This window comes from Vicugna pacos, chromosome 8 (genome assembly GCF_048564905.1).
Source record: "Vicugna pacos chromosome 8, VicPac4, whole genome shotgun sequence".
Lineage (NCBI taxonomy): Eukaryota > Metazoa > Chordata > Mammalia > Artiodactyla > Camelidae > Vicugna > Vicugna pacos.
Window position 1 is genome coordinate 52,262,680 of NC_132994.1, and position 24,626 is coordinate 52,287,305.

Sequence of the window (24,626 nt, forward strand, 5' to 3'; positions counted from 1 at the left end):
CCATTTATAAGGTCTTCATAATATGTCAAACCCCATGATGTTGATGTTGAAATACCCATCTTTCTCCAGACTTAGTCTTTGAAACCTGTGTTCTTTAAGACTTAGTTTGGAATCACTTCCTTTGTTGCCATCCCCACCTTCCTTTAGATGGGGTAGGTTGTCCTCCGAACGTCCACAACACTGTATAGACCTCTCCTGTAGTAGTCATTATATCTTAACTATTCCTACTGTGACCATGAACAAATGAATTAAACCCCTAAAAAGAATTACTTCGAAGAATGCAAAGCTCTTACAGTGTCTAAAAGAGTATCTTTACCTACGTCAATCTTTCATCACATACTTATTATTCATAACATTAGCTATGAATCTGGGACTCCCTGCATACTAGATAGTAGGTGATCAATAGATGTATTTTCTGACATTAAAATTACTACTTTGAGAATAAATTAAAATAATCAGAACTTTCCTGTTAGGTATTTGGAGAATGATGTTTTGTAAAGCCATGGATATTAAAGATTTAAAAAAAAAAAAGAAAACTTCGCTTTTTAAACCACAGGAAGCTTGGTTCATTCTAATGTGTGCCTGGGAGTGTGTCTGGTGTGCCTGTGTGGTTGGTCAGTCCCACAGTCAAGTTATCATAGTCTTTCAGAAAGTGACGTTCACTTTGAGGTGATTTCTACATATTCTTTGGGCAGTTCATACAGTTTCTGATGATTGATCATAGGAAAGAACCAGAGGGAAAAAAGGGTTTCATTATCGTTTTCTTCCCTTTTAGTTCTTATTTTTCTTGGAATTTTTGACAGACATAAAACTTTCGCAGGCTTCATAGTAAATTTTATGTTTACTTTTTTAAAAGGTATACCATTTTTCCCTTTTCTTTTTTCTTTTTTTTTTAACTTACTATTCAAAAATATTTCTTCACTCTCCCATCTCATGGTGCTGAATTTCACATTAAGAACATAGGTGTTACATAATAGGGCAGAGATGATAATCTCGTTGCTGATCAGTTTTATTTTTGTACTATATGTATGTACACACAGGATGTAGATGAGAGTACAGTTAATCAAGCAAATAATTGATTTCCCAATTATAAAATGTCTAAGCTTAGAGCTGAAAGCAAAAGGCGTAGATTTTTGAAAGCGTAGGTTTGTGTGTGTGTGTGTGTGTGTATTTGTTTTTTAAGCATTCTTATGAGTCAGAGGAGGAAAGAATTACTTTGTGAGCTGGAGAGACAATTCTATATCTTTAAAATCGAAAGCTGACTCTTAACTAGTGCTCTTTGTATCACAGTTCACAGTCGTGGTCTATGCCCACGGTGTATATTCCGTAGACTTATTTTTCACTTCCAAGCTATATATTAGAAGTCAAAATGCCTTGGGTTCTGTAGGTTGTATAGGTAGATCATGGCAATGTAAACACCCAGAGTGTATGATGATGGACTGGCTAATGTATATGTTTGTGCTCCATGTTAAGAGATTTTTGAAATTGAGTCTACTTTGCATATTACGTACTATTAAGACCATAATAATCAGATGTAAGTATCTGTGCTTGACGTTAAATTGTGAAAGGCAATGGATTTGTGCTTTACCTTATTTTAGAGGATATATCACACATTTTTGTCCAGAAACGGATAGCATGTCCTGAAAGTACAAGTTATTTTCATTCTTTACCTTTTGTGGGTTAAAAACCACAAAGTTGAAATATAGTCTGCAAAATATACCGCAAATATATGTGAGAAGTCTGTGTGCAATGCCGAAACTTAATTGATATGCTGAGAAATATATAAAACATACAGCCACTGGATCGGGAGAATGAAAATTAATATATGAATGTTTTAGCTAACACTGTGCGTTGCCCCCAGAACCTGGTGTTTATTATTGTGCGCTTTAGTGGGAGACAGAAGCAGTATCAATTGGAAAAACATTTCTTAGTGAATTGAGAACAGTATGGCTTTCCAGTTCCTAAGTGGGAAACCTGGTTCTTTGGTTTCTTTGTTCCTGGTTAAGCTAGTCCCAAGCTATTTTAGCTCAACATTTTACATGCTAATGGAGTCTAGGGAAGTGCCTTTGGCAGCTGTTCACGGGATAATAATGAAATACACTATTTAATACTGTGTGCTGCCGCTGTAAAATGTGGGGAGTATTTTATAGAGATCTTGGTGAGCAGAGCTGTGTTCACTGTAAGTTTAACAAGTGTACGAACCTGAGTGAGGAAGTTGTATTTTCATCTGAGAATAACTAGTACTTTTTTCTTACAGGTAAAGAAAACGTGCACAGAGTCAGATGTCCCAGAACCCCAGAATTCCAGGTACAGTAAAACAGAGGCCAAGACTTCTTTAAGAAAAATTGCAGTTTTGGAGAACTAATATGATGTTATACTCCAGATGCAACTGTGATTTAAAACATCGAACTTATCTGTATGGAAATTATACATTATTCTGGCCAAGATGCCATTAATCATAATATTAATAAAAAGGACACTGATTGAAGTCAACTTTAAGAAACAATAGTGGAAACATCTCGGGAAATACTTGAAAATGCGTTCCCTTAGCATTCATTATTTTGAGGTCACTCAGTTTTCTTTCTAATTTCTTTGTATAATGTAGTCACATTGGAAATTTTGCCAGAAACTGAATAACATATAAATCTGTGTTTACCAAAAAAACTAGTTTTCTTTTAATCAAACATTGCTAGATTTTGAGAATGCTATCAAATTGGAAAAATCAGAATTAACTTGGCATTCTCTTTTTGATTATATACAGCCTGAAAAAAGATGAATGAAAGTGGACAGAGGGCAACACTACAGGAATTTAGCACCATTTAGTTGTTTGTGGTTGGCACAGATGCCCAACAGACTTTTTTAGGTCTACACATTTTCATTGTTTTTATTTCAAAATCCAGTTTTCAATTTTAAATGAGCAAGAGAAAGTACTGTACCTACCATTTGTGCATATCCTTCATACACTGTTAATGATATAACTCACCTTCTTGCATTAAGACATTGTTGCTTAATAGTGAGATGGGTCTTAGTTTATTTTGTCCTACTTGCTTCAGCACATGGTATATGCAGTGATTTTCTTGGTACAGTAAAACAATACAGATCTAGGTATAATGTTAATGACCACCGTGTTTTCCTTTTGGAAAGCAAGTATATATTATATACACAGCCCATTTACAGTTTGAGTAAGTCTTCCTTTGTTTTATGCAGTATGATATTCTTCTAATCATTTCCTAGAAATACTGTAGTAAAATATAGTAAAAAGTATGTGGTCTTTTCTTTCGGATTATCAAAAGTATGTAATATGATACAGGATTTTTGACATTTGACTTTTGTCTTTTATAATTAGGTATCAAAATAGAACCAAATAGTTTCAGCTTATTGGGGCATCAGGAAAGGGATGAATCACTGCATCTTTCCCGGAAAGCTGAGTAATTCCAGGGTACATGGGGATTATTGGAAGGGGAGCCCCAAGCTCTGTACTCTGTGGGCATTTCCTTCTAAGTCATTTTGCTGACCTTTATGAGATTCCTAATTTCCTACATAAACTATAATATAAATAGACAAAATGAGGCAAATCAATTTCTAAGGACTCTAAAGCCTTGTGATATCAAAAACAGACAAACAAATAAAACAATCCTTATTTATAAAAGCCCAAGATGGAAAGGCCTTCAAGATAACCTAGAATCATTTATTGGTTCAGTGTTGCCCAGACAGTTTGATAGTGGCTGGTCCCCTCTCCTCACTTCTGGTGCAAAAGACAGTGTTCACTCCCTGTCATGTCAGTAACAGAGGAGGTGGCTGTTCTTGGGCTCTCTATTTATTCACAGATATTAGGTCTGGGAGTGCCAGGACTGCATTAGTTAATGCAGTGATGGAACACTAAAAAGAGAATAAAGACACACTAAAGAACATTCTTGCACCAAAAGGATACAATGACTTACTGTGTAGTCAGCGAATCAAGGGATGCCCACAGTATTTATTATATGCATGTACTGAAGTTCAGTTTTTATAATCAACACCCCCCTCAAAAAAAACCCTCAAAATGTCTTTATTATAGACACCAGATATCACTACTTTAGCATATACATGTATGAGTAATTTCTTTTTTGCTCATTAAAAACCACAAGCATTCATATATTCTCTCACTCTCTCTCTCTCTTCCTTTCCCTCTTCCCCTCCCCTCCCTCTCTTCTCCCCTTCCCTGTCTCCCTCCTTCTGCTCTGTGTGTGTGTATGAAAGAGAGAGAGAGACTGGTTCAGATTGAGATATAAGGCCTGGGGCTAGGTAATTCTATTCTAAACAAATCTAAAATAAAGAACTGAGCTCAAAATGAAATAGTGTATCAGCGTAAAATGCGTGGGAGCTAGAGACCCACTCATTGCCTTATAAAATGCTCCCTCACATGGAACCTAAAGCTAATATCATTCATTTATTTAGCTAGCTTTATGGTGTGTTGGTTTTGGATTTGAAAAGATTAGAATAAATGCAGATGGAAAGTGTTTTTACAGTAGGGAAGTAATTAAGTTGGGTGTGGAGACTTTGTCAGGGAAATTCTTGGAGTGACATATGTGTATCAGCGAATTCTTTGTCTTGCTTGCCTTTAATTCCTCTTTTGGAAAGAGATGCTTGGGCCACAGATGTGACTGATAACTTTGAAAAAAGAGAATTTACAAACTTATACAATATAAATAAAGTAAAATGTCTTCTTAGAAATAACATTATGTGTATATACTAAAAGATGCTAGGGACAGTCTTCTTTCAGTTTCATAAAACTATATTGAACTTGATGTCATATGGAAAGGGATAGAATGTGCTTTGTATAAAAAGCTGACATTCCTTAAATTTACTTCTGTTTTCCTCTGTGTTGCTAACCATGTTGAGAATGTAGCATTGTCGGCCTTTGTTCTTAAATCTGTTGTTAACCATAAAATGGGTACATGAGAAAACTAAATTTGTATTTCTCATGCTTTACTTTACCCTAAAATTAAGTCTGTTACTAGAAAGACCATCTTAAAACATAAACTGAATTATCGTTTTTATGTTACTTTTTCTATATTCATGGTGATTTTATTGGTGTGACTTGTATCTTTTTGCGCCATCCCTGAAAATACATGGTTTTTGTTAAATTTTAATATAATAGATAATTCCTGGATGAGTGAAGGTAGACGTTTCTGTGAATCACATTTTTTTTAAACTTTTCTACTTTTCGTCTTTTTTATTTCTGATATGAGGTGAAGAAATAATTTATTTCATTCTTTAATTGCATTCTTGGCAAATATCTTCGGGTGCCTGTATGTTAAAGTAGTCCCCATAATACCAGAATGATTTCTTTGGTGATCTTCTGTTTCTCTTTACTTTTCCTTTTTGGATTAGTAACTAGTGGAACACTTTGACTAAGAAGAGATCAATAATGTAGAAAGGAAATAAAACTCAAATCGGGCAATTTTGTTGCACACTTGTTTTGCTGACCAAGGAGTAAATGGAAATAGAAGTTTTGGTGAAATTGAGCTCTGAAGTGACTTCTAGGAGTTACACCAGTTCTCCTCCAGTTACTGATCCATCTCATCATCGCTATAGTATTGCCAGCAGGTTATAGTAAGGAGATCTAAAGAAGAATATTAAAATATATATATAGGAAGTACTTATGGTACATATGATTTAAGATGATCGTTTTTCCGCATGGAGAATGAAAAAAGATTCTGTGGGTACTGGTGAGGGTGCCTTTGTCTGTACTTTACAATTATCAAGAGACAGGCAGAACAACTCTCCAACTTTTAAAGTAGCATTGGAATTAATCTCAGCTGAATATCGAAGGGAGCCTCAGGAAGTTTATCTATTCAATGTCTATGTGTAAAAGCTTAAGAAATGCAACTAATTCATTTTATGCAAATAGTTATGATTTGACAATGTTGTATTTAAGGTATTAAGTTAGACATGGTAATTTTCTAGTAAAATCATTATTGAAGTAATTCCAGAAGTCTGAAATGTTTATCTGGATATAATTGCCCGTCGAAAAATCAAATGCTGTATCGTTTTCATAGCAGTGAAAACTAAGGACCCCTTGGTGAAAACACACAAAATATTTCACGGTGTCAAATCAGAGGTCCATCTCACCCAATATTCTGTCTCCAAGAAGTATCAAAAATTATTAATACCAGGTTGCATTTCCTCAAACTGGAAAATTTCAAGATGTAGTTCCAAAAAATTAGATTCTTTCAATAACACAATCTAGCTGTATAGTGCATGGAATTATTTAACCATTTCTTGGACTTTGTTGCATTATTAGCTGTCTTCAGATCCTGAGGGTCTATTCCTGATCTTTTTTTGCTTTCCTTCTATTTCATATTTTTTCATGCATAATCTTTGTTCACGTCTTGATATGGCCTACAATACTTTGAATGCTCTGGCCACTTCCTGTTAGTCCAGCCTCACTGTCAGTCACGATCCTGGTGAGAAGGTCTGCATTCCCAGATGCCATGTTCCTCCTTGCGCAGAGGCTGGACCGTTCCTTCCCCCTTTGCGCTACCCTCCCCCTCCCACCTTTGCTCACCTCCTGAACTTCATCTCATCCTTCAGATCTCTGCTCAGTGCTTCTTCAGCAAGGCCTTGGCTGGCCAGCCAGCTGCTCTGGTCTGACTGTCATACGGCTTCCTGGCCTCATATGCTTTCCCTTCAGAGGTGAGCCATTTGATGAATACCTGCTTTACACACTGCAAGCTCCACAAAGTTCTTTTGCTCCCCATTGAAACATTAGGATACAGCTCAGAGCCTGGCATGTAACAGATCTTCAACACATAACTGTTAAGTGAATGAATAACTTCCAAATACACAAATCCAGCTTGCAGTCTCTCCTGGATTGGCTCTTGTAACCACAAATTCCTAATATTAATTTTATTAGGGATTTCTCATGGCGACCTCAAACTCCCCATTACAGGATTGTAATCATTACTTTCCCTCCCCCAGGAGCTTTCCAGGGATAATTCTGTCAGTTGTTTTGCCTCAGAACTTTAGAGTCAGCTTTGACCTATTCCTCCCTTTCCTTTCCCAAATCCTGTAGGTCATCAAATTGTATTTAATTTTCCTCTGCTGTGTTCTGAATATCTTTATCCTGCCCCTTGCCACTGCCTCTGTGAAAGTTCAGGCTCTCACCACGTCCCCTCTGAACTAATACAACAAATCCCCTTGTGGCTTCCTTGGACATAGACCTTACCTTTTTATTCTGCCAAGCTGTTGGATGAGCCTTTCTCAAATGATACACTTACCATATGGGATCGCCCCATTCAATGGTCAGACAGGCAGGTCCTGCAGTATTTAGTGGGCATTTAGAGTAGACACAGAAGCATGAACAAATAACCTTAAAAGTGAAATTGTGTGCAAGAGGTAAAAATAGGAGCATGTACTGTTCATGCCTAATTGCTGTCCATAAGAGGTCAAGGATTACCTGGGCTGCCTGCTACCCACTCTCCCGTTTCCCTTATTCTGGTATGTTAGATGTGCTTTGAGTGCCATTTCATTTTCTTCCTTTAGTTCCAAATTGACAGAGTAGTACATGAATTTAACATGGGTCCTAGAGAGTATATTCCAGAAAAAAATATGTACCAGTCACTTAGATAACTTGACTTTCGTTCTCTCTCTCCTGTTGACATTTCCTACATAGACATTAGAGTAGAGTACTGTATTTGTGTACTGTGTGGCTACCCGAGAGCATCTTTTTAGGACAGTACTTTCCTGGTAGTTTTACAGATGAGCTCATTTCACGGAGGAAAGGTCGAGAATGGCACACCAGAGTGGAGCTTGAGTGCTGAGCGCTGTGGGCCAGCGTGGTTGGGAGGAGTTGCGTGGAAAAGTTAGGATGCCAGTTGATTATCAAGGAATAGATGAGATTTGAAGAAATGGGAGAAAGAAAACCCACAGTGAGGTTTAAAACAACAAGATCTAGAAACTGAAACCGAAATTGAAAGGTATCTTTTTTGGTTGGTGAGTAGTCCCATTTGATTCGCATGGGGATATAGTAGATGAGGTTGGAAAGCAGGTAAATTAGCTTGAATTGTGGTTGGCTTGGATTCCTAGTTATTTTAGTTAAGACTCTTTTATTAGCTGCAGCTACTGATATGAACCAGGTTAAGTAGAAAAGGGGAGGGTTTTGTGTTATTTGGTTGTTTTGTTCTTAAAGGAGCATAACATGTTAGAGGAATTGAGGAGACAAGGCTTGCTGGATCTCTGGCAGTCTGGGGCCAGGGACCGAATCCTGTTCATCTCTTATCCACCTGTGTCCTCGCTGCTTCAGTGTCTTTCTCTCTCTTGGTGACGATTAGCTGATCAGTCTAATTTTTTTCTCCAGCCCTCACAATAGGAAAAGTCTATATGTGACACTGCTCTCAATTTGATCATTCTTACCTCTTTAGGCACCCAGATAACAGACTCTCTCTCCTTTTCCTTATCTCAGTTCCAAATTTCCAGGGAAGGGAATGGTATCAGAGTGGCTTTAAGGAGCCACCTTTGGGAGCATATGAATCAGGGGTGAGAACAACTTCAACGAAAAGGATGCTGAACAGACAGCCCATCAAGTGCTGCCTGCTTTCCCCTGCTTGTGGGGAACATAACCCATCTGTTTCCTCCAATCCCCCTTCCCCAAGTCCTTCATTCACATAACCCAGCATATTTCACTGTCTCCTTCCTGGTTAGATGTAACTCACTGGTTATCCATTTCACTAGTGTGGAGATTTGGAGCTCAATTTCATGGGCCAGACATCTAAAGACTATGATCTGCAAAGCAGAGATCGCTTGAGAGAGCATTATGTGGAGTGGCAACCAGACTTCAGAGTAAGAGGAGTTCCATTTACCTCTTTTTGTAAATCCTTCTACCAACCTTTGACCTTCCTGTTCCCATCCCCAAGCTGACCAGTTACTATTCCATGAACCCAATTTCTGCTCTCAGATACCAATCCAGATATAAATTGCTTTCTCCATTTCCTGTGGTTAATCCAGTTGTTAGATAATTGATGAATATACTTCATACTGCAATTATTTACCTTTCTGAAGATAATTTTATCAAATGAGTGACGAGGTTTAGACTTTCTTTTGAAACCAACTCTCAAACATGCCTAGAGAGCTACAATCGGCAGTCAATCACTTGGAGTCCAAACTTGTCTTTCAAACATTGGGAGGTCACCAGTGGGTTTCTGATCATGTAATAACATGATTAAAATTGTACTTGTGCTGACAGATCAGCCCTGGCACAGATGCATGGAGGCAGGGAAGCCTACAATGAGACTGACTGACTTAAGAAGCCTGCGAGACATGTAGCAAATCGTGGTTATCTGAGGGAAGGCTTTATACACTATTATTCTTTTCACGGTTTAAACACATTTTCTGAATTTTCTACATCATGTATTTATTTATTTTTTTGTCTTAAGAATATGAAATAATAGATTTGGCTTGAAACGGGCATAGTAGCAGTGGGAGGGATCTGGCTTTTCTCTGACAACCTGCATTATTCTCTAAAAATGAGAAAACTCCTGGTCTCCCCACATGTATCAGTGATGAATTCCAGAGAATGGCTGTGTTCCTGGTCATTCTCTCCTGTAATAACTGAGTTCTTCTGAAGTCTTTATGGTTAAAAACAGTCTTTCAATTAATTTGGTCAGAGTAACACATCACATAAAGTAGCATTTGATTAGTGACTTTTATCCAGAGGACCAGAGGAGCTGGAATAAGACTCTTCTTTGCATCACAGTAATAATTAAAATTCTTAGGGATGGAGGCCACTACGATCTCTGAGCGTGTACCACGTTGGCTGGTAGTCTGCTCTGAGTTACTGAGCGGCTTAAATCTTTGTGGGTATTCTGCACTTGGGGTATCTTTAGTACAAAGTTCTAGACTCAATGGGTGTAGAAACATTGGGGGTCCCATTTTGTGTTGGGCCAACTTAACATGAGAACAAACCAAAGCATCTTAGTTTTCCTTTCAGCAATTCAGTTACAGGAACACTTACTCTTGCCCTTAAAGTTACCATTTATTGAGTATTTACTGTGTGTCAGGCACTGATCTGAGAGCTTGAGATACTTCAGTGAACAAAACAGGAGCATATGTAATAGTGGAGTGTGTTAGAAAGGGAGCAATTCTAGGGAATAAAAGGGGAGAAGAGGAGTATTGGGGAGTAGGTTGTGATTTTAAATTGAATGATATTTAAGTAAAGGCTTAAATGGAAGGAGATGAGAGAATAAGTCAAGAAGAAGGCTTGGGGAAGTGCATTCCCTCTGGAATGAGGGGTGTACAGGCCCTTCAGTCGAAGCCTTTTTGGCACATTCAAGCAACAGTGGGGAGAACAGTCTGGCTGAAATGGTGTTTCAAATTTGAAATAGCCACGTCCTAAAAAAAAGCTTCTATTTCTAGTCTTTCTGTATTTTGAAAATATTTACTTGGAATTTAAATAAATCAGTTGCAAATATTTGTTCATGACTTATTGGTAATCGTCTCTGCCAGGCACCTCATCCATCACTGCTGCAAGATGGGGTTGATCCCCAGCCAGGAACATGTCTCTGCCACCCCACACACATTCTCCAAGACCAAGGCTCTCTCCTGATCAGAAGGCTTTAAGCGTCTTCCTCGCCTGAAGTCTGCTTTGTTTGTTTCTTTTTTTTAAAGTAATGCTTTTAAAGTTTCAGCCATAAATATAGATGAAGGCTTAGTAAGGATTCCAAAAATTTGATTCGCAAAGGTACAGAGAGATTCTGCTCATTATCTCACATTTAATCATCACATCTCAGTTGTCTTAGCAACCTACACAATGTTCTCATTTGCTTTTCAATAAGCCGATGAATGAATGGATGCTTTGTTCATGTGTTTATGAATTTCTATCACCTGATACTTGATGTCTTTCTGGCATATTTCCTGTGCCAAATAACTGTCTTTATAGTCTTAAAAATTCATGTAACCAAAATTAAACTGCTTTTCCTAAAAAACTAAATTTCTAATGAGAAAACAACCCACATAAGAAGAGTTGGAAAAAAATGACTAAGTTTATATTTTAAAATGTTTTTATTTTAATTATAATTAATTCCAAGGCTCAGCAAACTTGGCCAACTCAGTTTTCTAACAAACTTTACCCACACAGGCATATTTGTGAACTATAGAGATGGAAAAAAAGCTTGATGACAAATCTAGATGTCATAGAGTTGATTCCCTCAGACACATGTTTGTTTTTCCCAGATGCTGTGTGTTTTTTTACCTTACATTTATCTCTAAAATTTTCAAGCACGTAGCATAATCAGGTGAATGTGGGCATGCTTACATGGTATAATAGGCAAATGTGGTAGGCTGCCTGAGTTGATTCCAGCTCTTTGACCTTGTTGCAAACAACTTTACTTCTCAGTGCCTCAAATTTCCTCATCTGTAAAATGGGCACAATGCCATATTATCCCTTAAAATAATGTTAAGGACTAAATGAAGCAATATATGGACTACACATCTGCCACATATTAGGTGAATTTAAATGACTGCTCTTGTTACAAATAGGCATAGTGATGGTATTGACAAGTGACAGTCTAACAATAAAAAAAGACAGAAAAATAACGACACATAAATGTAAGAATGTGAAATGCTTAGTCACGTGGGATGTTTTGGCATTAACACTAGAAGCTCTGAATGCTGGAGTAATCCCTGAGAGCATCCCTGAATACAGTGCAATGATTCTCATCAGTGTCATTATCTTGATTCTCTAAGTAAAAGTTAAATTGTGTTCATCACTGTAACACATTTCAGAAGTATTTCTATTTAAAATGATTTCCTTTTAAATGTGCTGTTTAAAATGATGTACATCTCAGCGACACCAAGAATTTGACTCCAACCTAATGAGCATTCATTGAGGGTTCTCGATAGCTGAGGTTTTGTAGAATTACTTCTTTTTTCCACTAGTAGGGGCAACTCAAATGTCTGGATCATTTAGGGATTTTTTTTTCAGTCCAGTTCAGGAACACAGCATAGTACTGGCCACACAGTAGGAAACCAATAAATATTTATTGTATGAATGAATGAATGGGCAGCCACTTTTAACCTTTTTTTTTTTTTGGTGATTAGTTCTTCATGTCTTCATGCTTTTCTCACCACAGTATGCTGCATAACAGCTCTTAAGGCTTAAATGTCATTTGTCAACAAGGTCGAATCTAAAGGCAGCATCTTGAGTTTGCTGTGGCATGTTGGATGACTCTGTATCCCAGCCTGTCCCAGCTGTCCCAGCATCCCCTCTGGTTAGAGATACTTGACTTTCAAGAAGATCCCATTTGCTCCATAAATACTATGATCACTCTAATTCATGCCTTTACTAAACATTTAGAGATAGAAATCTAACACTCAATCTCTCTTTCTCCGTCCCCTCCTCCTTCTTTCTTTCCTTTCCTGTCTTCCTCTCTTTCCTGTCTTAAGATGACTTTTAACATTGGGGCATTGCACGTTTATCTTTAAAGTAACACAACATGTGAAAACTACTCCTTGAAGTAAAAGATCACCTAGGAAGTGATTGTCCTGTTTTTATGGATTTGACTTAAAGAAGAAGCTGGTCTGTTACATTCTGTCATGTGACTAATTTGTAGAAATTCCATACTTCTCATCTTTTTTTCTTTTTTTCTTTCTTTAAGTGGAGGTACAGGGGATTGAATCCAGGACCTTGTGCATGCTAAGCACACAGTCTACCACTGAGCTATACCCCTCCCCTCATCTTTTCAATAATGCCATCGTTTCGAGAACATACCCAGTCTTACTACATGAGGTGGTTTAATCCTGTGCTGTTTATCTCCCTCGTGTTACCCCTTCTCTCATTTGCTGTTGTTCTTCAGATGGGAGATCCAGAGTCCCAGCTAACGGGGATGTTAGCCATCATGCTAGTAGGGTCTGGAAAGAAGATGATTAATGTGGTTTGGCAGAGCGCCGAGGCAGAGTGCCACACCCTGCAGCAGCTGGTGCGCTTCAGGCTGCTGGCGTTAGATGGGAGCATCGTGCCTGGCATCCAATAGGAGACAAACAGGCTGCTGTAGCGCAGATGCTGACTTTTACATGTTCTTAGTCATAACGCTGCCTGGGTGCTCCTGGGGTAGTTAGTTTCTCATGGTTTGTTATTTGTTTTAAAGAGAAGTGATACTGATAATCACCGTGTAGAGAAAAAATGAGGGGTGTGTGTGTACGGTATGAGGGGATGACCTCTTATGTGGACGGCCCAGCAGTGTTTCCCCCAGGGGGATTTGGAAGAATTGACTCTTTGTTTTGCAGGACTGCCTGGCACTGTCCAAACCTGACTTCTTCCACATCTCGGTAGCAGCCCCCATTACGGTGGGAAACCCAAACTCCCTGGAGTGTTTTTAGATACTCCCCAGGTACCCAGTAGGTGCTTAGCTGTGTTCAGAGGAGACCGCTACGTATACTGAAAAAAATTCATATGTGTCTCTTGGACTTTGTTTAAAAGAATCGAAAAACACAAGGCTTAGAAAGTGATGCTAGTGAAGCCAGTCTTCTTACAGGCCCAGAATGAGTCACTCAGCTTTGCTGGAAAAAGCTCTCTTCTATAGCCTCTGTCAGTCAACCCCGGTCGGTTGTGGCTTCACAGACACTTGACCTTTGGAACAAGGGCATCCGTGTGAGAGCATAGACAGCAAAGCACAGCCCATCAATACCTTAGAAAAGCAGCTCAAGGTCAGTGTGCCAGTAACATCATCTGACAGCAGGTGCTACTTGGACGATCAGCTCCAGAGTCGGAATTTAAGGCCTTCTCCCGACTACGGGAAAAGAGCAATGCAAGGTTTCAAAATTATTCTCCAGATTTCTAGATGTTCAAAGTCTTTTTTCTCCTTCCATTCCATTTCCAATCTATCTGTTGTATTTCATCTAACAAATTCTTGATATGTAGGGCATATTAATTTGTATAAAGTTGAATTTTACTTTATGAACAAGTTTTCCTTCATACAATGGGAATTAGTGATCTTTGGGGAATAAGAGGAATACTTGGCTTTTAAATGTTGTTAACCTCTTCTTGATTTCTCATTTATGAGTGCTCTAAACAGGGGCTGGAAAGTCTTTGGAGCCGGTTTATTTACTTGCAGTAAACGGTGTACTCCCACATTTCTCACATTGCATTCCCTTGTGTGTCCTTCCCCCTATGGCCATGCATTGAGGGTCCATTCAATTAAAGCAGCTGTGTGGCTGCTAAATAAAACTGGAAAAGGAGAAGACTTGCAAAATGTAAGCCCTGTCTTCAGGTCAAGAATCAGATGAATAGCAAAGGAATGCTTGTTTTCCATTGCTGCAATTCCTGAGAGTGACCAAACTGGTTTTACAAACCATGTGAATTGATTCTACGTGTAAGGTAAGGGTGAGGGGGGGTCCTGAGACTGGTTTGTTTGAAATATTTTGAGTGTTTTTAACTTTTTACATCTTACCTCTTTTTTATGGAAAAGGAAATTTTATGCAGTAGACTTCCATTAAATTCAATTTTCACCTCCAAATTGAAGCTGCATCAGTTGGTTGAAATGTCATTGCTGGGTAACTATCAGGACAGGTTTCCATTGCTTCTGCTTCTGCTTCTTTTTCTGTTTGTTTTTAGGTTTTTTGGGAGGGAGGGGTAATTAGGTTTATTTATTTAATTATCTATCTATGTATCTATCTATTTAGTGGAGGTACTAGGGATTGAACCCAGGACCTCATGCATGCTAAGCACACACTCTACCACTGAGCTATACCCTCTCTCCCCTCCATCTCTTCTTGTTTAGGGAATTGGATTTATGAAGCTGCTATTTTTTTCTTTCTATTTTCATGTTACTTTTACCCAGTGGGCTTCTCTGTCAAGATTGCCAGTAGTAAAAGTAAGTAAGTCTGACATGTGTTTCTTATTTCAAAGTTCTCTCCTGGAATTGCTTTTTTTGCGTGTATGCTATAGGTTTGTTTGAAAACTTTGAGAAGATTCTAAGTCAGTAGAGTCCAAAATTTCAGTGACACTGTGAACATTTTCTTTGGCAAATTGTCCATAACTGTAGAATGGGAAAGACCGGTTTCCTAAAGAAAGTCCTGATATGGCTTCTTTTAAAAGAGGCCAGTTTACAGGTTAAAATTGTATTTAGTAAAATCTTGCCCCCAACTGTATCTGGTGAATGTACACATAAACGAAAAGCCTGCACCGGGTTATTATAGCTGATGCAATTGATACACGATGCATTGAATTTGTTTAAAGATTAATCATAAAGCACATGGATGAAGATTAGCTGAATAAGTATAAGGTATAACATCACTACATGGTTATTTATCTTTCGGCTAAATGTGTGCCTTCCAAGGTCTGCAGTCTTTCATGCTCCTGTTTAGAGCAATGCCAGCTCAGGTCATGCTAAATCCAGGTCAGTATCCGCCGGGAATCAGCTTGCTTTGCTAGTGGATTTTCTGGGCATAATTTATACAGGCTCATTTTTTTTTTTTCAATGTCAGACCAGTATTTATGTTATAATTTATTCTTTATGATTGTAAACCACTCAATTTGGAGCAAATATAAATTATTCCTAATGAAGCATTAGGGACAGAAGAAAATTACTTCTGTTAAACAAGTACTTTAGTATATTTTTCTCCCCTTTTCAAGTAGAGGATTCATATGAGAAACTGGTATTCAGTATTATTCATTATCTGGTTAGTTCACCAGATCAAGATGTTGGTGCATGGTGTAGAAAGGTGGGAAGGAGTTAGGGAGTTAAAAAGAGGTTGATACAAGCTGTCAAGAAAGAAAAAATCAAATGAGACCACTTGTGTTTTAAAACAAGAAGATGTTTTCAGTGAAAATATTTTCTAATGATTCACAGAAGAATATTGTCAAGTTTGACTACATCTGCTGAAAATCAAAATATAAGTAGTTATATAGCATTGAATTCTGGCAGGAGTTTACCCTGGGACATGAAACAGAGTCCCCATTAAATGACAATACTTCGTATTTTTCTGACTTTAAAAGTAGTTCCCTGACTTTTAAAAATGTTCACAGCATTTTTTTTCTCCTCCACATTACATGGATTAATTGGCAGCATGCCTGTGTAATTTTCAGAGTAGGTTTCTTAAAATAATTTTGATGGGAAGATAATTGTTTAATGTCAGCGCATAAAGTTCTGCCACAGTTTAAACAAAATTAAATAAGAGAAAATACAAAGAGGGAGTTTTGTATAATTACTGGAAAAACATAGGTGGAAGGAATAATTAAGCAGTTAGATTTGAAAAAATGGCAACTCAAGTTTCCAAATTTCATAATATCCGTTAGGATTTCTTGCCTCATTCGCTAACGTTGCTTGATTTTTTTGTTTGTTTGTTCGTTTCTGAATTTGCACATCAGAATAGCGGCATATTTATCTACTTGTTTCTAGATTTTTTTTGTGTGTTTAAATATTCTCTATTTAAAAGCTTCATATAAAAATGAAACACACCTACATATTATGTGCAAAACAGTATCATTACCGAAACAAATGATTCATCTAAAAGTGAGAAAATTGTATGCAAGCCCCCTTGTGTAAATAGTCTACACTGATACTTTATTTAGTAAAATCCCTGAAAATCGGCTTTGTATCTGTGCCCTTGGACACCATCTTCAAGGCTATCTATCACACTTAAATCAAAGTTAGTAATATAGTATACAAAGTGTTATTGGTTACCTTCTAACAATGTTATTTTTAAAATACCCTTGAGGTATTCAAAATTGTGATTTGATTGCAAACCAACTTCAATTAGCATCTGCTCCTTTTATATTAAATTGTACACTTACTTACTTGGCATAACTTCTAACCTCTATGTGTAAGAATGGAAAGGAAGTGTTTGAAAGGACTCATCTGGGCAGTGTTGCTTTTGGGATTAAACTGAGTGACACAGCTCAAGTTCTTCTACTTTATTCTATCATTTTCTTCTTACAAAAATAATATCAAAGAGACTTTAGACACAAAAGATCTGAGTTCAAATATTATCATCCTACTTTCTGAGATTTAAGTTTCTGCTCCTTTTTTACCCTGAAGATCTGGTCCCTTCCTCTTTAATTTTCCTGATGACTAAATTAGATGATGTTATGTGTAATGTTTGACACATAGTAAACACTCAATGAAAGGTAGTTATTATCTTCCCAAGTCTGTACAACTGACTTTGGGGACTTATGACTTGACCTGTTTTTTTAAATATGCAGAATCCAGGGCTGAGCTTTCATTGGAATAAGCAGCCTTGGATTGAGGATCTTTTTCTGCACACCAGAAACCCAGTATTTTAGCAGACACAGGGAAAAGATTTGACAGACAGAAGCAATGCCATGGGGGACTGGACTGCTTTTTCTGTCCTTTGAGCAGGAACCACAGTGAACTAAGGGGAAAGGGAGGAGAGCTGTTTTGACCAGCCATCTTCACTGCCTATGGGAGGACCTTCCTTGACCCTTTCATTCCAGGTGATGTCCAGATAATTTCAGCCAAAACATATTTTCTTCTAAAAGTATTTATACGATTCTTGGGAGGGGGGATATATTCTTGGGAGGAGAGATTTACATAGGTGTATGTGTATACGCGCGCGCACACACACACACACACACACCTTGTTTATGTCATTGTAGATCTGTGGACCCAACATGCCCACCAACCACAGATGGCATAACACAGAAGGATGTCTCATGATAATTCTTAAAACTTCTCCTTATTTGGAGAAGTACTTTGGTGTATCTGTTCAGTTGTAGAGCAGCAGGCTCTTACTATATTATCTTTCTTAAATAATTAGTTGCTTATGATTTAGTCAAATAGCTCTCTAAATACAGCACCTGCCCTTTTAACTCCCTGTCAGGTGTCTAAAAAGATAACATTTATAGAATAAAGCAGTATTATTTAAAAAAATTTCAAAATGAGAATCTAGATAAAGTATCTGGAAGCTTAAACGCAGACAACTTAATTATCAACACAGCTGTTGAAATGAGCACTAGAACAGTTGGGTCAAATTTCCCCTGAGCCGATTCATTTTGCTGACGCCCTGTGAGAATCTGTGACTGTCATCGGCCGTTGTACGCTGGCCTCTTCGTCTAGTCTAGGGATTCGGGCAGCACTCAGTAGAAGACGATGTTGAGGCTTGGCTAGCAGGAGCTGTTGCTCCATATTAACCCTAACCTCTTGTGTAAAAGTCCTGAGCCATCACTGACTATGGTCTTTCTGTATTAGCTCAGTCAGTCATAGGAGTATGTTAGATCTCTATTAAGGCAGAAGGATTAGAATTTAAACCCAAAAGAAGAATAGAATATCATATTTTGAAAATATGATATGATCTCATGTTTATAGAGAAATAAAAGAGAAGGGTAACAAGAAACAAGGGCAACAGGGAGGGTTAGGTCAGTGGTAGAGTGCATGCCTAGTATGCACAAGGTCCCAGATTCAATTCCCAGGACTTCCATTAAAAAATTTTAAATAAATCTAATTGCCTCCCCCCCAAAACAAATCAAAGTGCTATTTAAAAAAAAAAAAAGAAACAAGGGCCAATAAAATGAGGGAGGAGCGTGGGTTATAGAACTGTTAATTATTTGATCGTTCCTTTAATTGTGAAAATAATAATAACGCTAATAAATAACTTCCACTGAGTAGTTGACAAATGGTGTTGCACAGTGGTGAAGGGCGTGGGTGCTGAGACAGATGCCTGGGGTGGAGCCCAGCTTCTTGGCTCTTCCACCTGGGCCCCCTCTCTTACCCTCTCTTGCCTCCCTTTCATCACTCCTGTGATGGAGACAATAACAGTGCGTGCCTCTTAGACTTCCTATGAGGGTGAAATTAAGTAACTAATTTAGCACTTAGAATAGCATCAGTACTTTTAAAATTATTTGTTACCACCATTATATTCATACAGTTATGTAAAAGGTTTGTCATTTCTGTTACTACCCTTGCATGCATGCACTTATGTAAAAGGAAACATTAGTATTGTGCAGGCCAAATGGCAAAGAAAAGCATTTGGCTAAATTAGAATTCATGTGGTTTTACTGTACCTGAAGGTAAACGTGATTGTGGGATTGTAAAAGCAAAAAAGTTAAAAACTATGTTAAAGTTATTTCAGACCTCAGTTTGTTTATACAGAAAAACAAAAATTGGCCTGATAGAGAATGAAAACTGTGAAACAACTCACTGCCTTGCTTTATTGGTATTTTCCATAAGCTTTATTTAACTCCCAATGACTTAGTCTAAACAATAGGATTTTAGAGCACATAGTCGTATAAAATAAATAATCTTTCAATTTCCCCCCAAGTGCCTTCTTTAACTGAAGTGGAAAAATAAATAATGCTTTGTTCTGGTACGTTTAAGTCAAGGGTAGTATACTGTACCATGTTAGTTCCGTATCAAAACGACAGTTTGATGGAAATGTTTGTTAAGAAAGATTACATTTAACTTCAGGGATTTCCCTTTTATCAAGAACTATTTCTTTTTTATGATTGAGCTCATCTCCTTAAAATAATCTATTCACATCTGAGTGACAATAATCTATTTGCACATTCATAATTTATACTGTCTTTTATAAAATAAAGGAAGCTACTCCACAACTGATATACTTCCCTGTCGTATATTCTGCATAAAAATGTCTTGGGGATTTAAACTCTTGATGTCTTTGGGTTGCTTCCTTTGTTCATTTCTTAAAAATTCAAAGTGAGTATTGCCAATGAGAGGTAGATTAGATGAAAAATACAAAGCACATTGTCTCTTTTCTAACTTTGATGTTATTTAGTAATGAGGGCAGAGCAGATAACATCCCTCGTTACTGACGCGATGAATAACTTAATCCCATTAATTCATTAGCATCCATTTAGTGAGTGTTCATTGAAGACCTGTATTTGTCCCAGTCACTGTGCTCCAGCTGAAAAGATGGTACAAACTCTTAATGGATTTGACAAGTGGTGGTTCCTAGTTCAGTATTTTTCTTAAAACATTCAGAGCTGGTTCTTTTTTTTTTCATCTAACAAGTGTAATACATGTAGATCCTTTAGATAGGAAATGCATAAATGTCATAGTCATACCAAATAAAATAAAAACCATTGCTATTTCCAGCCCCCACAGCCCTCTAGTGATAAGAAAAATTCCAGTTGTTGGCTTGACTATTAAAGGCTTTTCTTAATATAAAATAATTAAGGCTAATAATTTTCTGGGCATTTAATTATCAGCTAATATAAGCCTGTAAGTAATAGAAAGCATTTTCATTTATTTAGGGGGTAGACTTCTGGTCTTTTGTTGGCCCTGTTTCATCGGCCATCTCAACACAGTTTGCTTATATTCAGCCTCTAGTCCCCTTGGCTCTTCATGTGAGGGGGAGATGAGAAACGCCAATTCCTTATTCACTTGATTTGACATCTACTACTACATTCTGTTTTCAGACCCTCCTCTGACAGTACCTGTTCACTCATTCTTTGCTGCCTTTAGACGTGCTATTTTTTCTACTTAAACACACTCCCTTGGTTCTTCTTGTAAATAACTCTTTTTCTTTCTCGTTTAGGAACGTTACATTCTGAACATCATTTCTTAGTGTATGAGTTTGAAGCACCTTTTCTATCTGCCTCCCTAGATGTCTTCTATGCTGGCCACAGCCACGGCCTTACCTACTGTGCTAGAATATTGTCTGACTCCCTGCCACCCTAACAGGTCTTTCAGTTGGTGGGGACCATACTTATATCTGTATTCCAAGGATCTTAGCCATCTGCTGGAACATGGAACCAAGTATCATGAAATGTCCCTCGGATATGTGAATGAGTGAATGGCTCAGCAGCCTCTCTCCAATAAAAACCAGAATGGGTTATACTAGCCCACATGGTTCTGAATGAATGTAATGTTTATCTTGGTGGTAGAAAGAGTTGTTGTTCTCAAAAACTCTAAGCTCTCTAGTAACCTTTTCTTATTTATTCTTGTGTTTGTCACAGTGAGGTTACTAATTTCCACAAGTCTCTTTGAAAAAGTCATTTTCAATATTTTATATTTTACTGCCTATCTATGGAATGCAAATGCTCTTGATTAATTCAACAAATATTTATTGAATACTAATAATATGCCAGGCACTATTTTAGGTGGGGGCTTCAGCAGGGTATAAAACAGACAAGAGTTTCCTCTCTGGAGTTTATATTCCACTGTAGGAAGGCAAAAAATTACCAAGATTAATATATAAAATATTGTATATTAGGTAATGATAAGTGCTAAGGAGAAAAACAAAGCAAGAAAAGAAGAGAGAGAATGTGTGGGGACAGGAGGGTGATAATTTTGCATTGCATGGCTAGGGAAGCCTTAGTGAGAGCATCAGACAGGGGAAGTCATGGTATGGGCCATGCAGGTATCTGGGGAAGAGTTCTAGACAGAACAGACTGCACAGAAGTCCTGGGGTAAGTGCATGTTGGTTGTGTTTTGGGAACATTGTGGCCAGTTAGAAAGCAGTAAGAATGAGAAAGTGGTAAGTAATATGGTGGGGGGGAGCTGGGGACAGAAAGGCAGTTCATGTAAAGTCATTATAAAGTTTTTTACCTTTTACTTACAGTGAGCTGGAAAGCTATTGGATGGTTTTGAGCTAAGGATCAAACAATCTGACTTTCTTTCTAATAGAATCACTTTGATTTCTCTGTAGGGCAGTGTTGTACAGTGTTAACTGTGATGGAAATGTTCTATAATCTGTATTGCGTACTATACAAGCCACTAGTCACATGGCTATTAAATGCTCGAAATGTGGCTAGCGTAACAGAGCAATTGAATTTTTAATATTGGTTAATTTATATTTAAGCAGCCACAGGTAGCTAGTGTTTATTGTATTAGCACAGATATAGAGGGAAGACATATCTGTATCAAATATTACGTAGTGTATGTAGTGTAGATTGTCAAACTTCATTAATATTTCCATTCATTATTTAACAGGTGGTTATTCAGCACTTGGTATGGACCAGGTTCTGTTTTAGGTATTGTGGGGAATTTAAGGTCTATTAAATGTAGTCCTCGCTCTAAAGAAGGTTACAGAATAATAGAAGAGATAAGACACAAACAAAAGTAGTGACACAAGGTAGATCATCATAAGGAAATTACTACAAACTGATCAAAGAAGGAGAGAAAGAATGAAGTCAGGACTTCACAGAAGAGACAGCATCTAGCAATACATTGAAAAACACTCAGTGCAAACAGAGCATCATGTACAATGAAGTAAACATGGGCACACCTGCTGGGTAACTCAGTCCCAGATCTGTGAAAGCAAGGGTGGAAGGGAAGGCTGGAAAGCAAAATTTGGGTCAACATTGATAAGTCTTTGAATGAGTTTATATTTTATGAGTTCTCTTTATTAAAAATGCCTTATCACAACATTCAATACTTTTGTCCTCAGCAAATGCCAATATAAATCAGTTAGATTGCATAGTCTGTATTCCAAGTTAAAGACTATGAACAAGTTGTATAAAACCTGTTTTTGTACTTTAACCAAATATATAATTTCCAGGACGCATCTATGATTTCTTAATTTTGGGAGTTTTTCCATCAAAATTAACAAGAAATATATGAAATGTATTTATTATTTCACTTCTCTTCTAATTGCCCTAGTAAAATAATGTGATGTGTTTAAAAATATATCTATAGTACTGGTTTTTACCGAAGTTGAAAGATAATCACTTACTTACTTTGCACTTTGCACTTTCAAATGTATTGTCTGTGCTCTCTTTAGTAGATTTTGCATAGCTATTGGCATAAAATTTCAACAATACATGATACACATATCTTTGAATTTAGAGGAAAAATCCTTTCTTATTTACTTTTATTAGGAAGGGATTAATTAAAACTCTTTAATTGGCCTGTTTAAGTTAATTATGCAAATACTAATTCAGTTTTATCAACCTACATCGTTAAATAACCTCAGCTAGGCATCTTTTAATTGAAGCAAAGGTATTTATCATAAGAGATTTATTAAATTGTTCTATTTCATTTTCTTGGGAATTTGTTCCTATTCCTTAAATTGGAAGAAGATTGGATTAGATGTTGAGTGGGGGTGAAGAGGGTGAAAGGAGACAGACCTCACAGGACCAAACTCCCACAAGTCGCCAGAACTTTTGTTCTTGCCCTCTTCCTTCCTTGCCCTAGGAGGCTGCTTGCTTCCCCCGGGGGCACCACATCACAGCCCACTTAACGGAGGCAGTTCATGGGGTGCCACACCCCTGACTCTCGAATAATCCGAAGATCCCTTGTGCCACAGGGAAAATGTAATAATAAACCTTCTCAGCGCCAGTGATTTGAGTCTTCTCAATTCAATTAAGTTGAGCCTAGTAGGATTTTGTAAATCAAATAGTGAACTCTATGTAGATTCAAATCCAACTTGAGGTTCCTGTGTTTGTTACTGATTTTCTGGAATAAAGAAAAAAGAAAGAAAAGAAAAGCACTACTGATGTTTTCCATTTTTCAGCTTCCTTCCTTGTAAAGGTATTTATTATGGAAACCAAACTCATATTTCTAAAATTCCTAGACCACTATCTATCATGTGATTCAAGTCTATTTTCCAAATGGTAGAGTGCCAGAAAATTAAAAGCTGCTTGTTTTGGTTGCCTGATTTTCTCTAGCATTCTTTGGAGGATTTGAAGTAGAGGGGAAAAAACCCTCTGACCTGTATTAAGAGCTAAACATGAAAAGGGGATTAGGGCCAGCTTTCACTTATTTAATTATGCAAACATTCCCAGAATTATAATGCATACCTTTATAGAGTTTCTTTTACTGTTGGTGCTGCAGTTTGGATTTTGCTTAAGTGCATTTATTACTAAGGATTCAATAGTTCTTACTAAACACATCACGTGCTTTACATTTGGACCCTTCAAGTAATGAACAAACTGTTCTTCCTTCGTCGTCTCTTCTTGGTGAATGCCCAGCTGAAGTTCTGGGTGATGAACTAGAGAAGATATTCCTTCTCCCAGGGCGGCATCTGGCTCCTTGGAGAATCCTTGCGTGCACTTTAGTTAATGGGCTCAAATTTGGCCGGAAGTCTTTAATGTGGTTACCTTGCAGAAGCACTGTCTGTATAGTCTTGTCCTCCTAAATGATTTGTGTGGAGATTAAAGGAAAAAAAAAACAACTTTGTCTGATTTCTAGAATCTACACATAACGGTTGAATGAAGCTCAGCAGGAAAAAAAAATAAAAATTTGTTCTTACAAAGGCAGTCTAGTATAATGGTAGAGAATGTAAATTCTGGAGTGAGAATAACTTAATTTAAGACCAGAATTTACCACTTGTTAGCTGTGATGTCTTGGATAAGTTACTTAGCTTCTTAGTGCCTCAGTTTCCCCATCTATATGTGCCTACCTCGTATATTCCTATGAGGGGTAAACAAGATTACCTCCCAAAGCTTTTAGGGCAGTGCCTGGCGTATACTGAATGCTCAGGGGGTATTGGTCATGATGCGATGTCTGTCCATGTTATTCATCAGACTAGAGTGAGTTCTCGGTTTTATGTGATTTAGGATTATATTTGGCTGTAACTGTGTGGTTTAAGACTATTTTTTATTTCTGATGAGACTAATGGATATGTGTAGTCATATTTAGTGGAGAGTAACTTTAGTTCCTTTTTAAGTAGTGAAAAAAAGAGTTTACCTTCCACTAACTAGACTTTGATCTTGCAAAACCTCTGTTCCA

At 37.5% G+C, this 24,626-nt stretch overlaps 1 protein-coding gene across 1 annotated transcript in view; it reads left to right on the top strand.

Moving 5' to 3' along the window:
- The window catches only part of EYA4 (EYA transcriptional coactivator and phosphatase 4), a 240,676-nt gene that overhangs the window by 124,849 nt on the left and 91,201 nt on the right, over nt 1–24,626 (top strand). The window contains exon 3 of the mRNA XM_072965897.1: nt 2,258–2,307. Within this exon, the coding sequence (XP_072821998.1) occupies nt 2,258–2,307 (50 nt within the window). The remainder of the gene's footprint in view (nt 1–2,257; nt 2,308–24,626) is intronic.